The following is an 18,917-nucleotide window of genomic DNA, read 5'->3' as shown; positions in this document are numbered from 1 at the left end:
ATCAAGACCACGTCCAAACGGAACATTGTCAAAACCGGCCAAGTTTTAGGGTCCCGATTTTTTTTTCACAAATAGTAAAACGTGACCCTCTAAACGCCGGATCCTGACTAAATCGGATTTAAATACATTTAGTTAACCGTTGTGATCCGGGTTTTAACAGGTTTTACTGTATATACGTTGTACAACAGAGCGGGGTATTTTACCAGACGCAGTTAGAACGTCTGAAAACTTGAAGAAGACCACCAGATAAAAATGAATGGTCCGAGTTTGATTTTCTTCAGTTTGTTGTGTCTGTACCTGTATACACCTGAATCAGGTAAGAATTGAGGTTATTTGTGGAATTTCTATTAAACCGGTAAACCAGTGTTAAAGGGACAGTCCTGGGTTTACATTTCATTTCAACTTATTATCGTGCTTATATCCACTTAAGGTTCAAGCACGCTGTCCTGGGTACACACCTCAACTATCTGGGCTGTCTGTCCAGGACAGTGGGTTAGTTGTTAATTGTTAGTGGTTAGTGAGAGAGAAGAGGGTGTAGTGGCCTTACACCTACCCACTGAGTCGTTAAAACTCGCTCTGGGTGGGAGCCGGTACAATGTACCTATCAGCCCGTAGCCCAACGCCACCGAGGCCGGTTGAGTTTACAACCATTGTGAAATGTTTCCGACCAATAGAGCCTTTTCGATGACGTAACACTGATTAAATACATTTTTTAATTTAGAATATCAGTGTCTGTATTTACAAGACGTTTGTTTTTGTCCTAATGCTTGTAGTAGCCCAAACCGGATTTTGCCTCCTAATAATTTCGTACGTATAATATATATATATATATATATATATATATATATATATATATATATATATATATATATATATATACACACATATACATATACATATATATATATATATATATGTGTGTGTGTGTGTGTGTGTGTGTGTGTGTGTGTGTGTGTGTGTATGTATGTGTATGTGTATGTGTATGTGTATATATGTATAATGGATAATACATAGTAATGATACAAAATACATAATGGTGAGAGAATTACATGAAAAGGGTTGTTGGTTGATCAGAATCACGCTCATATACATTCACTCGCCACCCTGCCATTCTCTCTCTCTCTCTCTCTCTCTCTCACACACACACACACACACACACACACACACACACACACACACACACACACACACACACACACACACACACACACCGCTATAAAGATCTGCCTATTTGCACAAGAACAGACAGTCATGACTGTCTACCGATCATTACCGATAGTCGTTAACAAACAAAATGACAAGTGTGGTGACAAAAGGATTGCATAGCTAGTGTTGCGATTCCCCGATTCATCTATGTCTGTGTCGTTAAATAAAGCATTTCTTTCTTTCTTTCTATAGTTCGTTCCGCCTAAATAATTATTAATCCGAAGGTTATAATAACCAACTGCGCAAGCGCAGTAATTGTTTGTCCTGTTTGGCGGTTTGCCATAAGGCCAAATGAAAAAAGAGTTGGTGATCGTCACCGCCCGTACCTGAAAAATGCGCCCACCCCTGAAATTATTTTATTTTTTAGTTTGTTAAAAACTGTTAAAAATGCGTCGAGATAGCAGCAATTCAACTTTCGTAAGCACCGTAACGGGTTAAACCATCACCAGGTCCATCTGGCGGCCATTGAAGGAACTACAACATCCAGGCGCATGCGCTGTTGACTGCTACTCCTGGTCTCCAGGGGTTTATAAAGTTTTTCACAGAAAAAACCACAACCTCTCCCCCCCCCCCCCCCCCCCCCCCCCCCCCGATTTGTGTGATCAAAAGGACGATCACCAACTCTTTTTTTATTTTTATTTGGCCTAATTGATATTTGATGGATCACCAGTTCGAGGGAAATATAGCTATTAACATAGATGGGACCGACAATTTAGTTCGAGCGAAGGCTTATAGTCGACCCTGGACGTGTTCGACCCTTCAGCAGTTAATATAAGGGTTTACCGAACAAAAATCTCGGGTTGCGGTGTGATCGACCCTTCCGAGGTCGAGCCAACGAGATTCTACTGTATATATATATATATATATATATATATATATATATATATATATATATATATATATATCACGAATTAAAGTAAAACCGGAGTGCTACAAACATTAGTATACGTCCGCAAACACATTCGATATACAGACACTGGTATTCTAAACAAGAAAATGTATTTAGTATGAAATAGTAGTCGCCAACAAGGATCGGTTATCGCAAACATCTGACAATGGCTGCAAACATTGGACAGTCCCTTTACGGCTCATACACACTGGATTCGGCGCATGCGTGCGGTCCAGCTAAAAAAACAACAACATTAGTTTCAATCTGAGCGTTTACACTGGATGCGTGCGATGCTAAAGTTTGTTTTAAAGTTTGTTTTGTTTAACGACACCTTTTGAGCACATTGATTTATTAATCATCAGCTATTGGATGTCAGACATTTAGTGATTTTGACATATAGTCTTAGAAAGGAAACCCGCTACATTTTTCCAGTAGTAGCAAGGGATCTTGTATAGACAGGATATCACATACCACGGCCTTTGATATACCAGTGAACTAGATGGAAACAAAAATAGCCCAACCCCCCCCCCCCCCCCCCCACACACACACACGCACATTTATAGAATGGTATGCATCAACTCAGTGTTACGAGATCTCCCTTTACAACTGCTAGTGTTTTTTGTGTGGGTTTTTTTTTGAGGGGGGTGGGTTGGAGGGGGGTTCTTGTCATGAAATATATGTTTTCTGTAAAACAGGACAGGTATATAGCTGGTATATCTATACACTCAACAGTCGACTGGAACTCGACAAAGCTTTACCTGGTTCATGGCACATACTTCCTTCTTTGACGTAACACCCGTATTCTGTAGGTTAAGACTTGTTTGTAACATGATAGCCCACACAATGTCCGCACATTTGAAGTGTTGTGTTTCATATAGCCCTACCAACGTCATGTCTTTGTTGTCTAGCATGCTAGCGAGGAAAATGATTATTGTTGTGTCACGAACGAAACTGATCGCGGGTAGAACAGGATTAAAAAAAGAGGAAAAAAGTTTGTTGTTCAACGAAACCGCTAGAACCCAAACGAAACCACTAGAGCACATTGATTTATTAATCATGGGCTATTGGAAAGAAAAAGAAATGTTTTATTTAACGACGCACTCAACACATTTTATTTATGATTATATAGCGTCAGACATATGGTTAAGGACCACACATATTTTGAGAGGAAACCCGCTGTCGCCACTACATGGGCTACTCTTTCCGATTAGCAGCAAGGGATCTTTTATTTGCGCTTCCCACAGGCAGAATAGCACAAACCATGGCCTTTGTTGAACCAGTTATGGATCATTGGTCGGTGCAAGTGATTTACACCTACCCATAAATCCCATGCCTCGACTGGGATCTGAACCCAGTACCTACCAGCCTGTAGACCGATGGCCTAACCACGACGCCACCGAGGCCGGTCATCGGCTATTGGATGTCCAAATTTTGGTAGTTTTGATATATAGTCTCAGAGAGAAAACCCGCTATATTTTTCCATTAGCAGCAAGGGATCTTTGATCTACACAGAGAAGATAGTGGTGTCGTTAAACAAAACAACTTTAACTTTTAACTTTCTTATTTTACTACCAAACAGCTGTATAGGGTTCCAAACGAATCACCAGGCATTTTGTAACTGGATTGCGATTATCATTTTAAGTAGAATGGTGGAACTACATGGTGGAAAGCTTTCAGGCCATCTTCATAAATCAAGGCTAATATTCGTTCCTCGTATTCAGCCTTGATACATGTCATCAAGAAATCGTGCCACAAAATGCTTAAATTTCATTGGATGCGATGAGATCTGATTGCAACGAATCGCAACGTTCCTTATAGATTCCCTTGTTATTGTAAACAAAGTTGGCAGCGTCAGCGTCCGTGGAAACGTGTCGTGTTTGTCACGATATGTTAAAAAAAAAGGTTTCGGCGGTTAATTTTTGATATTGCTTTCGAGATTGTCACATGTTACCGATGCTGTGATTGGTCAGCGATGTCCGATTAGCAAAAAGGAATCTTTTATATGCACCATCCCACAGACAGGATAGTGCATAGGCCTACCTTGGCCTTTCTTACATCAGTTGTGGGGCACTGGCTGGAACGAGAAATAGCCCAATGGGCCCACCGACGGGAATCGATCCTACACCGACCGCGCATCAGGCGAGCGCTTTACCACTGGGCCAGTTCCATGACGTCAAAAGCAAACCATCCATTGAAATTAATGATTCTGCAATCGAGGGGCGGGACGTAGTCCATAGGTAAAACGCTTGCTTGATGCGCGGTCGGTCTGGGATCGGCCCCTGTCGGAAGGCCCATTAGGCTATTTCTCGCTCCAGCCAGTGCACCACAACTGGCATTTCAAAGACCGTGGTATGTGCTATCCTGTCTGTGGGATGGTGCATATAAAAAGTTTCCTTGCTACTAATGAAAAACAAATGTAGCGGTTTTCTCTCTAAGACTATATGTCACAATTATCAAATGTTTAACGTCCAATAGCTGATGATTAATTAACAAATATGCTCTAGTGGTGTCGTTAAACAAAACAAACAAACTTTTTTTTAGTCCAGAAACTGATTCTCAAAAGAGGCTTAGAAAATGGAACACGTAGCACCCCTAGTATTCAGAAGTTTCATGCTTTTGACCAAAAGTGCCCAATATGTTTTTGTCATTTTGTCAGCTGCCCCACTAAAAGTAAAAGGGGGTGGGAGACATTTGTAGATCCTCCGTGGCCACCGGGGGGGGGGGGGGGGGGGGGGGGGGCTCTTGACTTGCGTCCCTATCTGAAAATGCTTGTAATTGGTCAAAGTATATATGTGCAAAGTTTCATGCTTTTAACCGAAAGTGCAAAACTATTTTGTTATTCGCCCCACTAATCTAGTTTTGTTTCCGTCCGTCTATCTAGCTTTGTGTCTATCGCAGGCCCGTAGGAACGGTGTGTGTGTGTGTGTGTGTGTGTGTGTGTGTGTGTGTGTGTGTGTGTGCGTGTGTGCGTGTGCGTGTGCGTGCGTGTGCGTGCGTGTGCGTGTGCGTGTGTGTGCGTGCGTGCGTGCGTGCGTGTGCGTGTGTGTGTGTGTGTGTGTGTGTGTGTGCGCCCCCAACTTGTGAGCCTTTTTTTTTATCACATTAATGTTTGCCAATGTAACCCAAATCTGATATAACCGTCAGTGCCCCCCTCTCCCCACTCCCAAAGTCGTTCCTACGGGCCTGTATCGTCTATTAGGCCAAACAAAATAGATTTCTAGTCTCTAGCCATCGCGCGCGTCGATTTTGACCTTCGCGCGTCAGCATTTGTTTTGTTTTTATTTCCCGCGGTATGACGTCTATTTTTACCGGGATTTTCTTGCTATGACGTAAAATCGCATTTGGATCCAAAATGCCATCGCGCATGAACGAGGACTTGCATTCTGATTTCAATCTAAATATGTCCCTTATTTCAGTATTAAATATACCCACCTTTTCTCTGCAATCCATGATTTAAAAAAAAAAAAAAAAAAAAAAAAAAAAAACCTTAAAAACCCCCAACAACAACAATAAAAGAAAAAAAGAAAAAAAAGAAAAGAAAGATAAAAACAACAACAACAAAAAACAACAACAACAAACAAAACAAACAACAACAACAAAACAAAACATTGCTGCATCAGTTCTTAAACTTTGTTCCGACCAGAGACCGACATTGTATTTTATTTTTTGTCCTTACAGAGTCGATATGGTGCTACCAGTGCGGCAGTGTGAAGGACAACCAAGAGTGTCAGACGGACTTGAATAAACTCAAAAGTCATGGTTCCAATAGAGAGGGCAAATACGCCAAGGACTGCTCCCGCCAGTTTCTCAATCAAAACAACTCTGTACAGTATTACTGTCTCATTGAAACACATAGACACACAGGAGGTTAGTAATGTAACTATTGCTGTCTCGTCGAAACACATAGACACACAGGAGGTAAGTACTGTAACTATTACTGTCTGAAACATAGACACACAGGAGGTAAGTACTAATTATTACTGTATGAAACACATAGACACACAGGAGGTAAGTACTGTAACTATTGCTGTCTCATCGAAACACATAAACACACAGGAGGTAAGTACTGTAACTATTACTGTCTCATCGAAACACATAGACACACAGGAGGTAAGTACTGTAACTATTACTGTCTGAAACATAGACACACAGGAGGTAAGTACTAATTATTACTGTATGAAACACATAGACACACAGGAGGTAAGTACTGTAACTATTGCTGTCTCATCGAAACACATAAACACACAGGAGGTAAGTACTGTAACTATTACTGTCTCATCGAAACAGATAAACATGAGGTAAATACTGAAACTATTACTGTCTGACTAAAACACACAGATACAGGAGGTAAGTACTGTTTTTATTACTATCTCATCGAAACACACATACACACAGGAGATAAGTACTGTAACTATTACTGTCTCATCAAAACACATAGACACACAAAAGGTAAGTAATGTAACTATTACTGTCTAAAACACATATACACACAGGAGGTAAGTACTGTAACTATTACTGTATGAAACACACAGACACACAGGAGATAAGTACTGTAACTATTACTGTCTCATCGAAACACATAGACACACAGGAGGTAAATACTGTAACTGTTACTGTCTAAAACACATAGACACTCAGGAGGTAAGTACTGTAACTATTACTGTCTGAAACACATAGACACACAGGAGGTAAGCAATGTAACTATTACTGTCTGAAACACATAGACACACAAGAGGTAAGTACTGTAACTATTACTGTCTGAAACACATAGACACACAGGAGGTAAGCAGTGTAACTATTACTGTCTGAAACACATAGACACACAGGAGGTAAGCACTGTAACTTACTATCTGAAACACATAGACACACAGGAGGTAAGTAATGTAACTATTACTGTCTAAAACACATAGACACACATGAGGTAAGTAATGTAACTATTACTGTCTAAAACACACAGACACACAGGAGGTAAGCACTGTAACTTACTATCTGAAACACATAGACACACAGGAGGTAAGTAATGTAACTATTACTGTCTAAAACACATAGACACACATGAGGTAAGTAATGTAACTATTACTGTCTAAAACACATAGACACACAGGAGGTTAGTACTGTAACCATTACTGTCTCATCGAAACACATAGACACACAGGAGGTAAGTACCGTAACTATTACTGTCTAAAACACACAGACACACATGAGGTAACAATGTAACCATTACTGTCTAAAACACACAGACACACAGGAGGTAAGTACTGTATCTATTACTGTCTCATCGAAACACACAGGAGGTAAGTACTGTAACTATTACTGTCTCATCGAAACACACAGGAGGTAAGTACTGTAACTATTACTGTCTCATCAAAACACACAGGAGGTAAGTACTATAACCATTACTGTCTAAAACACACAGACACACAGGAGATACGTACTGTATCTATTACTGTCTCATCGAAACACACAGGAGGTAAGTACTGTAACTATTACTGTCTAAAACACACAGACACACAGGAGGTAAGTACTGTAACTATTACTGTCTCATCGAAACACACAGGAGGTAAGTACTGTAACTATTACTGTCTCATCGAAACACACAGGAGGTAAGTACTGTAACTATTACTGTCTCATCAAAACACACAGGAGGTAAGTACTATAACCATTACTGTCTAAAACACACAGACACACAAGAGTAACGTACTGTATCTATTACTGTCTCATCGAAACACACAGGAGGTAAGTACTGTAACTATTACTGTCTCATCGAAACACACAGACACACAGGAGGTAAGTAAGTACTACTACTACTACTACTTATGATAATGATAATAGTGACGACGATGATGATGATGATGATGATAATAATAATAATAAGTTATAATAGTTGTTGGTTTTGTTGTTATCATCATCATCATCATCATCGTCATCATCATTATTGTTATTATTACTATTATTATTATCATCATCATCATCATTATGAACATAACTATAATAATAATAATCATCATCATCATAATAATAATAATAATAATAATCATCATAATCATCATCATCATCATCATCATCATTATTGTCTTTATTTTAGGAGAGCTGCTCAGTTTTCGCCGAGATTGTAGTGACGGTGTGCATTTCTCCTACAACATCAAAAACAACTCTCAAAGAATCCGCCATCTTGAAAACCTCCGGCCAAACAACCAATCGGCTTGCGCCACGTTTGAAGGAGAACAGATCTGTCTTCGACTGTGTGACACGGACTTTTGTAACGGGCCAAACTTTACCTGCAAAGTTATTATCTATGACGACGGGAGGGAAAATGTAACGTGCGGTTCGATTGGTCAGCTTTATGCCAGATACCCGACAGTTTTCGGGACAGTCATAGACGGAATTGTGGGAAATCTCCTTACAGCGCCATTTGTTATGTGCTTGTTACTTGTGTTACTTTTACACTGACATTTCAACGCCGAGAAAGACAAGAGTATGCAACTGTTAAAATGATGTCTGCAAACATCAGTTGTGGTATGCTGTGTTACCATACTGATTTCTCGGACATTATAAGAAAAGTAAGGCGCGGATCCGAGGTGAGGGGGTGCTGTGAGTGTGCAGTCCCTCCCAGAACTAAAAGTCACTACTAACAGAGCCTATTAAACTAAAATAACACGCACACACACACACACACACGCACGCACGCACACACACACGCATATACACACACACACACAAGAAAACGTGTTTTTTAAAGTTTCCAATCGTTCTGATCGGTTCTCTTTTGATATGCACTGCCGACCACATCCTTTATACTTACCCGAAGCCACTCTTCGCAAGAATCTTTTATTGCTCTTAAGTATGGTAGCTGATTTGTGCCATGATGCTTTGTAAATTAATTGCTTAATAAACGTTGGACACTCAAAAGATGTGATAAATAATTTAATGAATGGCGATTTAACTTAAAATGTCCTTTCGATTCCACTTGGCATTTCGTTTTTTTGACTTGCCATTCGGACGAGTCATGACAAAACTTGTATAGCTCACAACCAAAGCTTTTCATAACAAAACCATTCAGTGTTTTACCAAAATATGTAGCTTTTGCTTGCTGTGCTTATTTATAAAAATGCTTGTAAATAATTTAAAGCAAATTTCAAAATGGTAGCAGTATACAGTTCGCTTGTGTTTTAGCATAGATCCATGTTTGAAGGCTAATTATTTGTAATATGGAGTGCATTTTTAAGATAAGTGATAGCCAAAGGGTTATTTTTAAAAATTACATTTGGTTTTTCATCTGTAGTGCCAACTGTTTGGCTGTAATGAGGCTTGGTATTCATGCACCGGGTTTCATTTCTGACAAAAGTGGGACATGACCAGTTTGGGTAATTTTCAAACAAACTGATTTTGTGAAAAATTGAGTAAAATAGCTAAACCTGTATTCAAATGAGGATGTTTGTAAAGTTTTATGAGCAAAGTTTCCATAAATATATACGTCATATCCGCCAACTCCTGATTGTGTGTGATTTCTATTGGTGTGAACATTGTCACAAACAAACCCAAAATCATGCAGTTTGGGGACACATTTTGGAATGTAACACAACAATTTAACAAAACATATTTAAATTTAGTCCTTTTTATAACTGTGACCCTATCAGTAATTTCCTTGAGACTGAAAATACCTGTATCGCTCTTGATTTGACAATGGTGAATTGTTTAAAGGGACATTTCTGAGTTTGTTGTATTGTAAGATGTTTTCGACTAATACAATATTTCTACGATTAAACTTGCATATTAAATATATTTTCTTGTTTAGAATATCAGTGTCTGTATATTCAGTGTGTTTCTGGTCGTCTTAATATTTGTACGAAGCCCAAACTGGATTCTGTCTTCAAATAATTTCGTACGTACGAGAAAATAATATTTTAGGAAATAAAATGAAATTTAACCTAGTAAAAATATTAGAACGATTAGAAACACGTTTAATAAACAGCCACTAATATTTTATGCAGAAAAATATATTTGATATGTAATTACAATCGTTAAAAAGGCTCAGTTAGTCGATAACATCTTAAAAGTTGCAGCAAACTCAGGAATGTCCCTTTAAGCATGATGTCCCAGGAGCCAAATTAATTCCTGAATCTGTTGAAGAACTCACGAATCCCCAGCTAAATACATAGCTGAAGTTTTGCGAGATGAACTGTACGGCAAAATGACCACAATTAATTAAAATGTATTCTACAATTATTATATGTATTGTCAAAATATGATGACTTGATACATTTCTATATTGGGACGGAACTACTTTTACTACTAGTTATGATCTGCAAAGGAATGCTATTTTGCTCAGAATTACTTATTCATTTATTTCCACTTGAATGTTTTGATTTTTAGAAACCGTTTTGTATATAATTTTTCATTTAAAAATAAGAAATAAATGGTTGTTAAATTAAGAACTATTTTGTTTTGGTGTATAAATATAATAGGCGACAAGACATCAAAGACGTGAGGACATACCACTCCGGAAAAGGGTACAGTTGTGAAATAAAACGGTTGATTCCATTAATTTTATGTGGACTGCAGGATAAATAAACAAACTAGTTACTGTCTTAATTAAGATATCGGCGTTATCCTGCTCAGTTCGAATGGCGAACGCGGCTCGGCGGAGCCTATCGGCTTTAGCCATTCTTACCTTCGCAGGATAAAGCCGATATCATAAGATAGTAACCAGCTATTTTATTGTTATACTTCCCTTCTGACGACCTCTCTGTCTTTCTTTCTTAATTGATTTTCGTGCTAATATTCAATTAAGGTTCAAGCACGCTGTTCTGTGCACACACACACACACACACACACACACACACACACACACACACACACACACACCTCAGCTATCTGGGCAGTCTTTCCAGGACAGTGGGTTAGATGTTAGTGGTTAGTGAGAGAGAAGAGGGTGTAGTTGTATTACACCTACCCATTGAGTCGTTAAAACTCGCCCCGGGTGGGAGCCGGTACCGGGCTGCGAACTCTGTACCTACCAGCCTTGTGTCCGATGGCTTGACCACGACACCACCAAGGCCGGTTACGACCGTTCTATGTAGTGCATGTAGGCCAATAGAAACTTGAATATCACATCAACAGTTGTGGGTGGGTGGCTGTGGCATACACCTTTTATTGTAATTTTATTTTCATATAAATGTATATTTATTATATAAATTATCATATATCAATTTTTAATCCAGTCAAACATATTCCCGTGAAGTAAGACAGAGACGTCCTGTGATAACAGTTATATGTGTTTAAAGTTTGTTTTGTTTAACGACACCACTATAGAACATTGATTTATTAATCATCGGCTATCTGGATGTCAAAACATTTGATAATTTTTACATATAGTCTTGAGGGGGAAACCCGCTACATTTTTGTCATTAGTACCAAGGAATCTTCTATTTGCATCATCCCACAGACAAGATAGCACAAACCACGGCTTTTAGTGGCCATTGGCTGGAATGAGAAATAGCTCAATGGATCCAGCGACGGGGATCGATCCTAGAGCAAGCGCACATCAGACGAGTGCTTTACCACGGGGCTACGTCCCGCTCTTATGTGTACCGACACGGTCTGCATGTAGCAAAACCTGAATATCACATTACGTTATGGGTGGGTGCATGGAAGGCATACAGTTCATTAGTATTTTCGATTAAAGGCATACTGTCACAGATTTAAGGACCTCATTTCTCCAAAAATTAATAATAAATGATAATCACATTAATGCTTGGAAACCAAATCTAGCTATTGCATCACCGTAACTGAACCATGATGGAGTAAAATCCTTATCAACCCTCTTGGCAATATTAGCTTTTGAATTATGGACCACTGCCATAATTCAATTATTTTTACAAAATATCATTAATAAGTGGAGTATAGTGGTTACATAGATGGTTGAATAAAGTACATTTAGGAACAAATCAAATTTATATTTGTTTTGGTAATACTTTTTAGGTCCTTTAATAGGTCAGAGGTCTGTGACAGTATGCCTTTAACCTAACAACATGTATGAGTGAAACATTCTATGAAAGATGTTTTTATGTATTTTATTGCAAACTGTTCGTATGCTAAAAAAAACAACGACCTTGGTTGCGCAGTGGTTAAGCCATCGGACTACAGGCTGGTAGGTACAGGGTTCGCAGCCCGGTACCGGCTCCAACCCAGAGCGAGTTCTTAAGGGCTCAATGAGTAGGTGTAAGGCCACTACGCCCTCTTCTCTTTCACTAACCGCTAAGAACTAACCCACTGTCCTGGATAGACATCCCAGGTGAGGTGTGTGCCCAGGACAGCGTGCTTGAACCTTAATTGGATATAAGCACAAAATGTTAAAAATTGTTTTTGTTTCTTAAATAAAGCTCGTGACAAGTGAAAATTATTTAAATATGATAATAACTGGTAACTCGTTTATTATCCTCTATATAATCTATATAACTGTTGTGATAACTGTATTTATATACAATTTAACAAAATACGCAAATATATCTGCATTCACATAGTTGTAATTAAAAGTTCTAATCTAAATCATAAGGCGATCAGGCAGGGATCGATCCCCGTCAGTGGTCCCATTGAGCTATTTCTCGTTCTAGGCAGTGCACCTCGACTGGTATATCAAAGGCCGTAGGATGTGCTATCGTATCTGTGGGATGGTGCATATAAAAGATCCCGTGCTACTAACCGAGAAATATAGCGGGTTTCCTCTCTAAGAGTATAATATTATGTCAGAATTACCAAATGTGCTATCGTATCTGTGAGATGGTGCATATAAAAGATCCCGTGCTATTAATAGAGAAATATAGCTGGTTTCCTCTCTAAGAGTATAATATTATGTCAGAATTACCAAATGTTTGACATCCATTAGCCGATTATTAATGAATCAGTGCGCTCTAGTGGTGTCGTTAAACAAAGCAAACGTTAACTTAATCAAAATTAAATTCACCCCGCCTTACTGATATTACAAATAATGACTGACTGAAATCATTTAACGTGTTCATATACCACTATGGTTTCGCACACGCCTGTCCCGGGCTTAACCTCTGACATCGCCAGTGATCGGGCCAGGAGGGGGAGATAAGTTTGAGGTGAGCGGAATTTAGAATAACAATTTAGTAGTCAGGTCAGAGAAATTAAATTCAAAGTTAAAATTAGAGTGCTCGGCCGAAAACGTTTTAAGGTGATTTAAGCATTTTGAACGGTCTGCCAAAATGAAGTGCATCGACTGCACTGTAGTCTTGCTGAAGGGCCAGCTTGAGAATTCGATGTAGAGTTGAATTCTCCATCTCCGGCTTGAGTGCAGCCTGCCGATACAGCCCGTCCCGGTTGCAGGTCACGAAGAGGTTGTTGCTGATGTTGCTGCCCATAATCTGGTATCTCTCTGTGCCAGATGGTAATGACCCCCAAGAAGTCTCCTTGATGGGTATCCCCAGCTGTGCCGGATCTGTGAAGTCCCTACTGGACTGCGTTCCGGTACTGGAGCGGCAGCTTGTCAGGAGAGACTACTGATGGTTTCAGCGACGCCTTTTCTGTAACCTTTCTCTTCTTGGGCTCACTGTGAGCATCAGCTGCCGCCTCCGCAACAACAGGTGGAGACGCTGGTGGACGATCAGCATTCAGGTCTGTGTCCATCTTTTGCGTTGGTGCCGCTACAGAAGGGACCGCCACCGTCAGTGGAGCTGACAGCTTTGGTCCCCCCTGGGCCGTTCTTGGCATGGGCTGCATCCGAGTAATGAGGCGCGACGAAGCAGAAGGGACCGACCGCCAGGTTGAGCCGCCGGGTTTGGTCCCCTTGAGTCGCCCCTGTCGGCTTGGTCTTCTTCTTCGAAGCAGGTGGAACCGCCCCTGGTGGTTAAGCCGCCGGGTTTGGTTCCCCCTGTGCTGCCTTGGGTCGCCGTAAATAAGGGCGACAATGGCCGCGTTACCATCGTGCTGAAATCTGTACTTGACCAATAGGCCAAGTACGTTGATTACAGCCCCCAGGGTGGGTGCGTGGGGGGGGGGGGGGGGAGCAATCAAGACGTTCTCGCAAATCAACTTCATAGTTCAAGAGCTTGAGTAGGACTGATAAATAATGAAAATCCTTTGAATAAAAACATAAAGCCTGTATTAATATAAGATGACTTTTTCTTTCTCTTTTTTTATTTTTATTTTTGTATATGCTCTTCCTCTTCTTCGTTAAAAAACGTTTTGTCCTTACTACATTAGACACCCACGTAAAACAGTTAAAAACAACAACAACAAAACCTTTTGGTTGTCGATAAACCTTTCTTTGTTCTTTTTTCCCCTTCCTCTCTGTCCCTCCCCCCCCCCCCCTTTTTTTCCCTCCTCCAATGCAAGCTCGTTTCACCTATCATTCTTGACCCTCAGATCATTTTAAAATGCGTATGTATGTATGTAGGTAGGTAGGTATGTATGTAGGTATGTATGTATATATATGTATGTACATGTGTATATGAATACGGTTGTGCAGTATATGATAAGATATGTAATAAATATAACTCCCATACATATCACATATTGTTTATATACATACTATGAAATATAAAACCTTTAGCTTACCGTTATACAGGTACACATAATCATGTTATAATTTTATTATTGTTGTATATTGTAAGACGATGATTCAAGGCACACCAACCTTGACATTGCCAGTGATCTGGGGGTAATAAAGGTTTAAAAAAAAGAAAAAGAAAAGTGTTTTGGAAATAACAAAACAAAACAAAAACAAAAAAAAAAAAAAAACTTTCTTACACACCGTTGGTGAGAACATTATTTTTGATAACACATAGTTGTTTACACACGTACGTGTGTTAACAATTTCAAGACATACGATTAGCTGCTCCTAGGTGATGATCAGGTCACCACTGCCAAGCATCCAATGAAAAAATAACAGCACGGTCGAAATCGATTACACTATGACGTATAGTTAACCTGACAATCATTTAGCTGTAGTACGTAGGTTAGCTACAAGTACAAGGGCTGTAAATAACGTTTAGTAAAAAAATATGTTAACATTTTTGAGGATATGTAAGAAATAGAATAATACATCCGTGACCGTTAGATACCATTTATCTTGCAACTCGTTGTTTACAAACGTATCAAACTCGCTTTCGCTCGTTAGGTACATTTTAAAACAGCCACCTATGTATTATTCTCTATATATAGCATGATGGTTTAACGTAAAATAAAAAGTTGACGTTAATTGCTGAATTTGTTTTCTTCATTTTGATACAATACTACCATCAAGCCGAAAGGCAACAAATGATATTTAATCGTTTTGATTCAGTAACCTAATCTGGGAGTGGCAGTCTTCTTTGTGGCTTTACGACAGAGATGGAATTTCCAGCAAAGTATCTCGTCATGAGCGGCTGTCAAGCGAGTGCTTTACCACTGGGCTAATCCCCGTATAGACGAGGCACACGATAGAGATTCATGGACTCAACCACTATTTTGCCAAATACCCATTTAACACTGCATTGTGCAGAGATACGGCCCTAATAATATATTAAGGTTTTTACGTTCAGATTTTATATGCACCCACCCTGCCAGAAAAGACAGCACATACCACAATCTTTGATGTATCAATCGTTAGAACTATCTGGGAGGTGGAAACAACTGAGTCGATCGATGTCGATCAATCCTATGACCAATCACACCTCATGCGATCGATCCTATGACCGATCGATTTTATAATCGATCGATTCTATGACAGAACGATCCTATGGTTAATAGCACATCAAGCGATCGATCCTATGACCAATCACACCTCATGCAATCGATCCTATGACCAATGACACATCATGCGATCGATTCTATGGCTAATCGCACCTCAAGCGATCGATCCTATGACCAATCACATCTCAAGCGAGCGATCCTATGACCAATCACACCTCAAGCGATCGATCCCATGACCAATCACACCTCAAGCGATATATCCTATGATCAATCACACCTCAAGCGATCGATCCTATGACCAATCACACCTCAAGAAATCGATCCTATGACCAATCACACCTCAAGCGATCGATCCTATGACCAATCGCACCTCAAGCGATATATCCTAAGCGATTGATCCTATGACCAATCGCACCTTGAGTGATCAATCCTATGATCGATCGATCCTGTGACCAATCGCAACTCAGGCGAGTGCTTTACCACAAAGCTACTCCCCAACCCTCACCCCACCCCTACTCCCAAATGAGGAGAGACATGTAGGCTAACCAATTTCTTCTCTGATCACTAGTAGACAGCTTAGTCCGATTCTCGGTCCCCACCTGTTCTGGTCTTGGAGCCTGGCGCTGCCAGATATAACCGAGGAGAGGCATGCCTGGATCGTGACTGGAAGGGATCTTTTAGATGCACCATCCCACAGACAGGATAGCACATACCACGGCCTTTGATGTACTAGTCGTGGTGCACTGGCTGGAACGAGAAATAGCCCAATGGATCCACCGACAAGGATCGATCGTAGACCGACCGCGCATCAAGCGAGCGCTTCACCACTGGGCTACGACAAGTCCCGCCTCCTTAGAGGTCGCAAGACCCTCCTACCCATGGCCGTGGGACTTAAGGCAAAATAACATATTTATGTAAGTTCAGTAATCTCACAGCAGGGTCGGATCCAGGAAATATTTGGTAAAAATACTCTAAGTGAAGAAGACAATAAAGAAATATATTTTTCATGTACATAAGTATATAAATGAAACAAAACGTTTCCCTTAATTAGTAAATAAAGTATGGATCTTTAAAATTATTACTATTTATTTATTTTATTGCTATTATTATTATTTGTGTAGCCATTACATAATCATTGCGATGCCTTGTTTGTGTTTTGTGTTTTCCTTTATCAAACCTGCTGTCTAATTATAGAACACATAGAAAACTTTATTGCGTCTCTTTTTTGTGTTTCCTTTATGCTTTCTTCTTTCGTTTTTTCAATAATATTTATTTCTGTTCATATTTAAATTGCAAAAATATATTACTGTCGTAATATGTATGCATTTTGGAGAAGGCCAAGTAAGTAGTGTAACTTGTGCCTAATCCATTTGTGTTTCAGTCAACCATGGACCTACTCGTTAAAAATAGAAACGCCTCCCTCATCCCCCCAAAAAAAACAATAAAAAAGCAACAAAAACAACAACAAAACAAACAACAACAACAACCCGGGGAACTTCAATATCTAATTTTAGAGGGATTGGACCCCCCGGGTCCGCCTGTGGACAGCATATTTCCAGCACATACGGTACAATGTTCACTTTGATATGTTTTTTAAATACTAGTAAGCATTTATTATATAACATTTAGTTAAATATCTTAAAATATTAGTGAAATAAAAGTGTTATCAGTCACTCGGTGACGATAACACATTTTAGAGTGAAAATTTCACTATTTCACTCTAAAATGTGTTATCGTCACTGTAGAAAGTGTTATCTTCACTGTAAGAAAGCGGGAACTATTTTGCTGCTGGCATTTAAAAAATAAAGGTAAATTGCGAAAAGTTATATAATAAATAAAACATTTCATGTTTTTTTGTCAAATATGATTTATATCTCATCTCGTGAAGTTTGCAATCATATCACACTCGTCGCACAAGCACGACTCGTGAGATATGATTGAAAACTTCACGAGATGAGATATAAATCATATTTGACCAAAAACGTAAAATATCCTCTATGTATTAATTTTCTTACACATCCGTTGGTACGAACAACATTTGCCATTTTTGATAACACATACACAGGGGCGGGATGTAGCCAAGTGGTAAAGTGCTGGCTTGATGCGCGGTCGGTCTAGGATCGATCCCCTTCGGTGGTTCCAATTGGGCTATTTCCCGTTCCAGCCAGTGCACAACGACTGGTATATCAAAGGCCGTGGTATGTGCTATCCTATTAGTGGGATGGTGCATATAAAAGATCACTTGCTACTAATGAAAACAATGTAGCGGGTTTCCTCTCTAAGACTATACGTCAAAATTACTAAATGTATGACATACAATAGTCGATGATTACTTAAAGGGATATTCCTGAGTTTGCTGCAATTTTTAAGATGTTATCGACTAACAGAGACGTTTTGACGACTGTAATTACATATCAAATATATTTTTCTGCATAAAATATTAGTGTCTGTACATTAAAAGTGTTTCTGATCGTTCTAATATTTGTACCAGGTTAAATTTCATTTGATTTCCTAAAAAAATATATTTTCGTACGTACGAAATTATTTGAAGACAGAATCCAGTTTGGGCTTCTTACAAATATTAAGACGACCAGAAACACATTGAATATACAGACACTGATATTCTAAACCAGAAAATATATTTAATATGTAAGTTTAATCGTAGGAATATTGTATTAGTCGGAAACATCTTACAATGCAGCAAACTCGGGAATGTCCCTTTAATCAATTTGCTCAAGTAGTGTCGTTAAACAAAACAAACTTTACCGACTGGTTGCTCCTAGCGCTAGGACTGTAAATAGGTATTAGGTGAAAAAAGCTTTCAAATTTATTTTAAAATTGTTTTGTTTTTTCTTCAGAATATGTAAGAAATAAAATATTACATTCGTGTGCCGTTAGATACCATTTATTTTACACCTCGTCGTTTACAAACATATCCATCTCGCTTTCGCTTGTTAGATACATTTTAAAACAACTCGTTGTACAAGATATACGTTTTAAAACAACTCATTGTACAAAATACACGTTTTAACACAACTCGTTGTACAAGATAAATGGTATATAACAGCCAGTCATGTTGTATTCTCCATATGTATCGAATATGTGTAGAAATTTGGCCCGCCACTGT

The 18,917-nt window shown here is 39.2% G+C and overlaps 1 protein-coding gene across 1 annotated transcript; it reads left to right on the top strand.

Annotated features, from left to right (window-relative positions):
* On the top strand, positions 1-9,912 carry LOC121390658. Its single transcript, XM_041522524.1, has 3 exons — positions 1-316; positions 5,774-5,962; positions 8,181-9,912. Exons 1-3 carry the CDS (start codon positions 253-255, stop codon positions 8,543-8,545), a joined length of 618 nt encoding a protein of 205 aa, XP_041378458.1. The 5' UTR covers positions 1-252; the 3' UTR covers positions 8,546-9,912.
* The last annotated feature ends 9,005 nt before the right edge of the window (positions 9,913-18,917 follow it).

Source organism: Gigantopelta aegis, chromosome 15 (genome assembly GCF_016097555.1).
Source record: "Gigantopelta aegis isolate Gae_Host chromosome 15, Gae_host_genome, whole genome shotgun sequence".
NCBI lineage: Eukaryota > Metazoa > Mollusca > Gastropoda > Neomphalida > Peltospiridae > Gigantopelta > Gigantopelta aegis.
The sequence above is the reverse complement of the archived record's forward strand: the minus strand, read 5'-3'. Positions and strand labels throughout refer to the sequence as shown.

Coding starts and splice junctions, on each gene's coding strand:
- LOC121390658 (XM_041522524.1), top strand. CDS start 253: ATGAATGGTCCGAGTTTGATTTTCTTCAGTTTGTTGTGTCTGTACCTG. Junction 317..5,773: donor CCTGTATACACCTGAATCAG/GTAAGAATTGAG, acceptor TTGTCCTTACAG/AGTCGATATGGTGCTACCAG. Junction 5,963..8,180: donor AACACATAGACACACAGGAG/GTTAGTAATGTA, acceptor TCTTTATTTTAG/GAGAGCTGCTCAGTTTTCGC.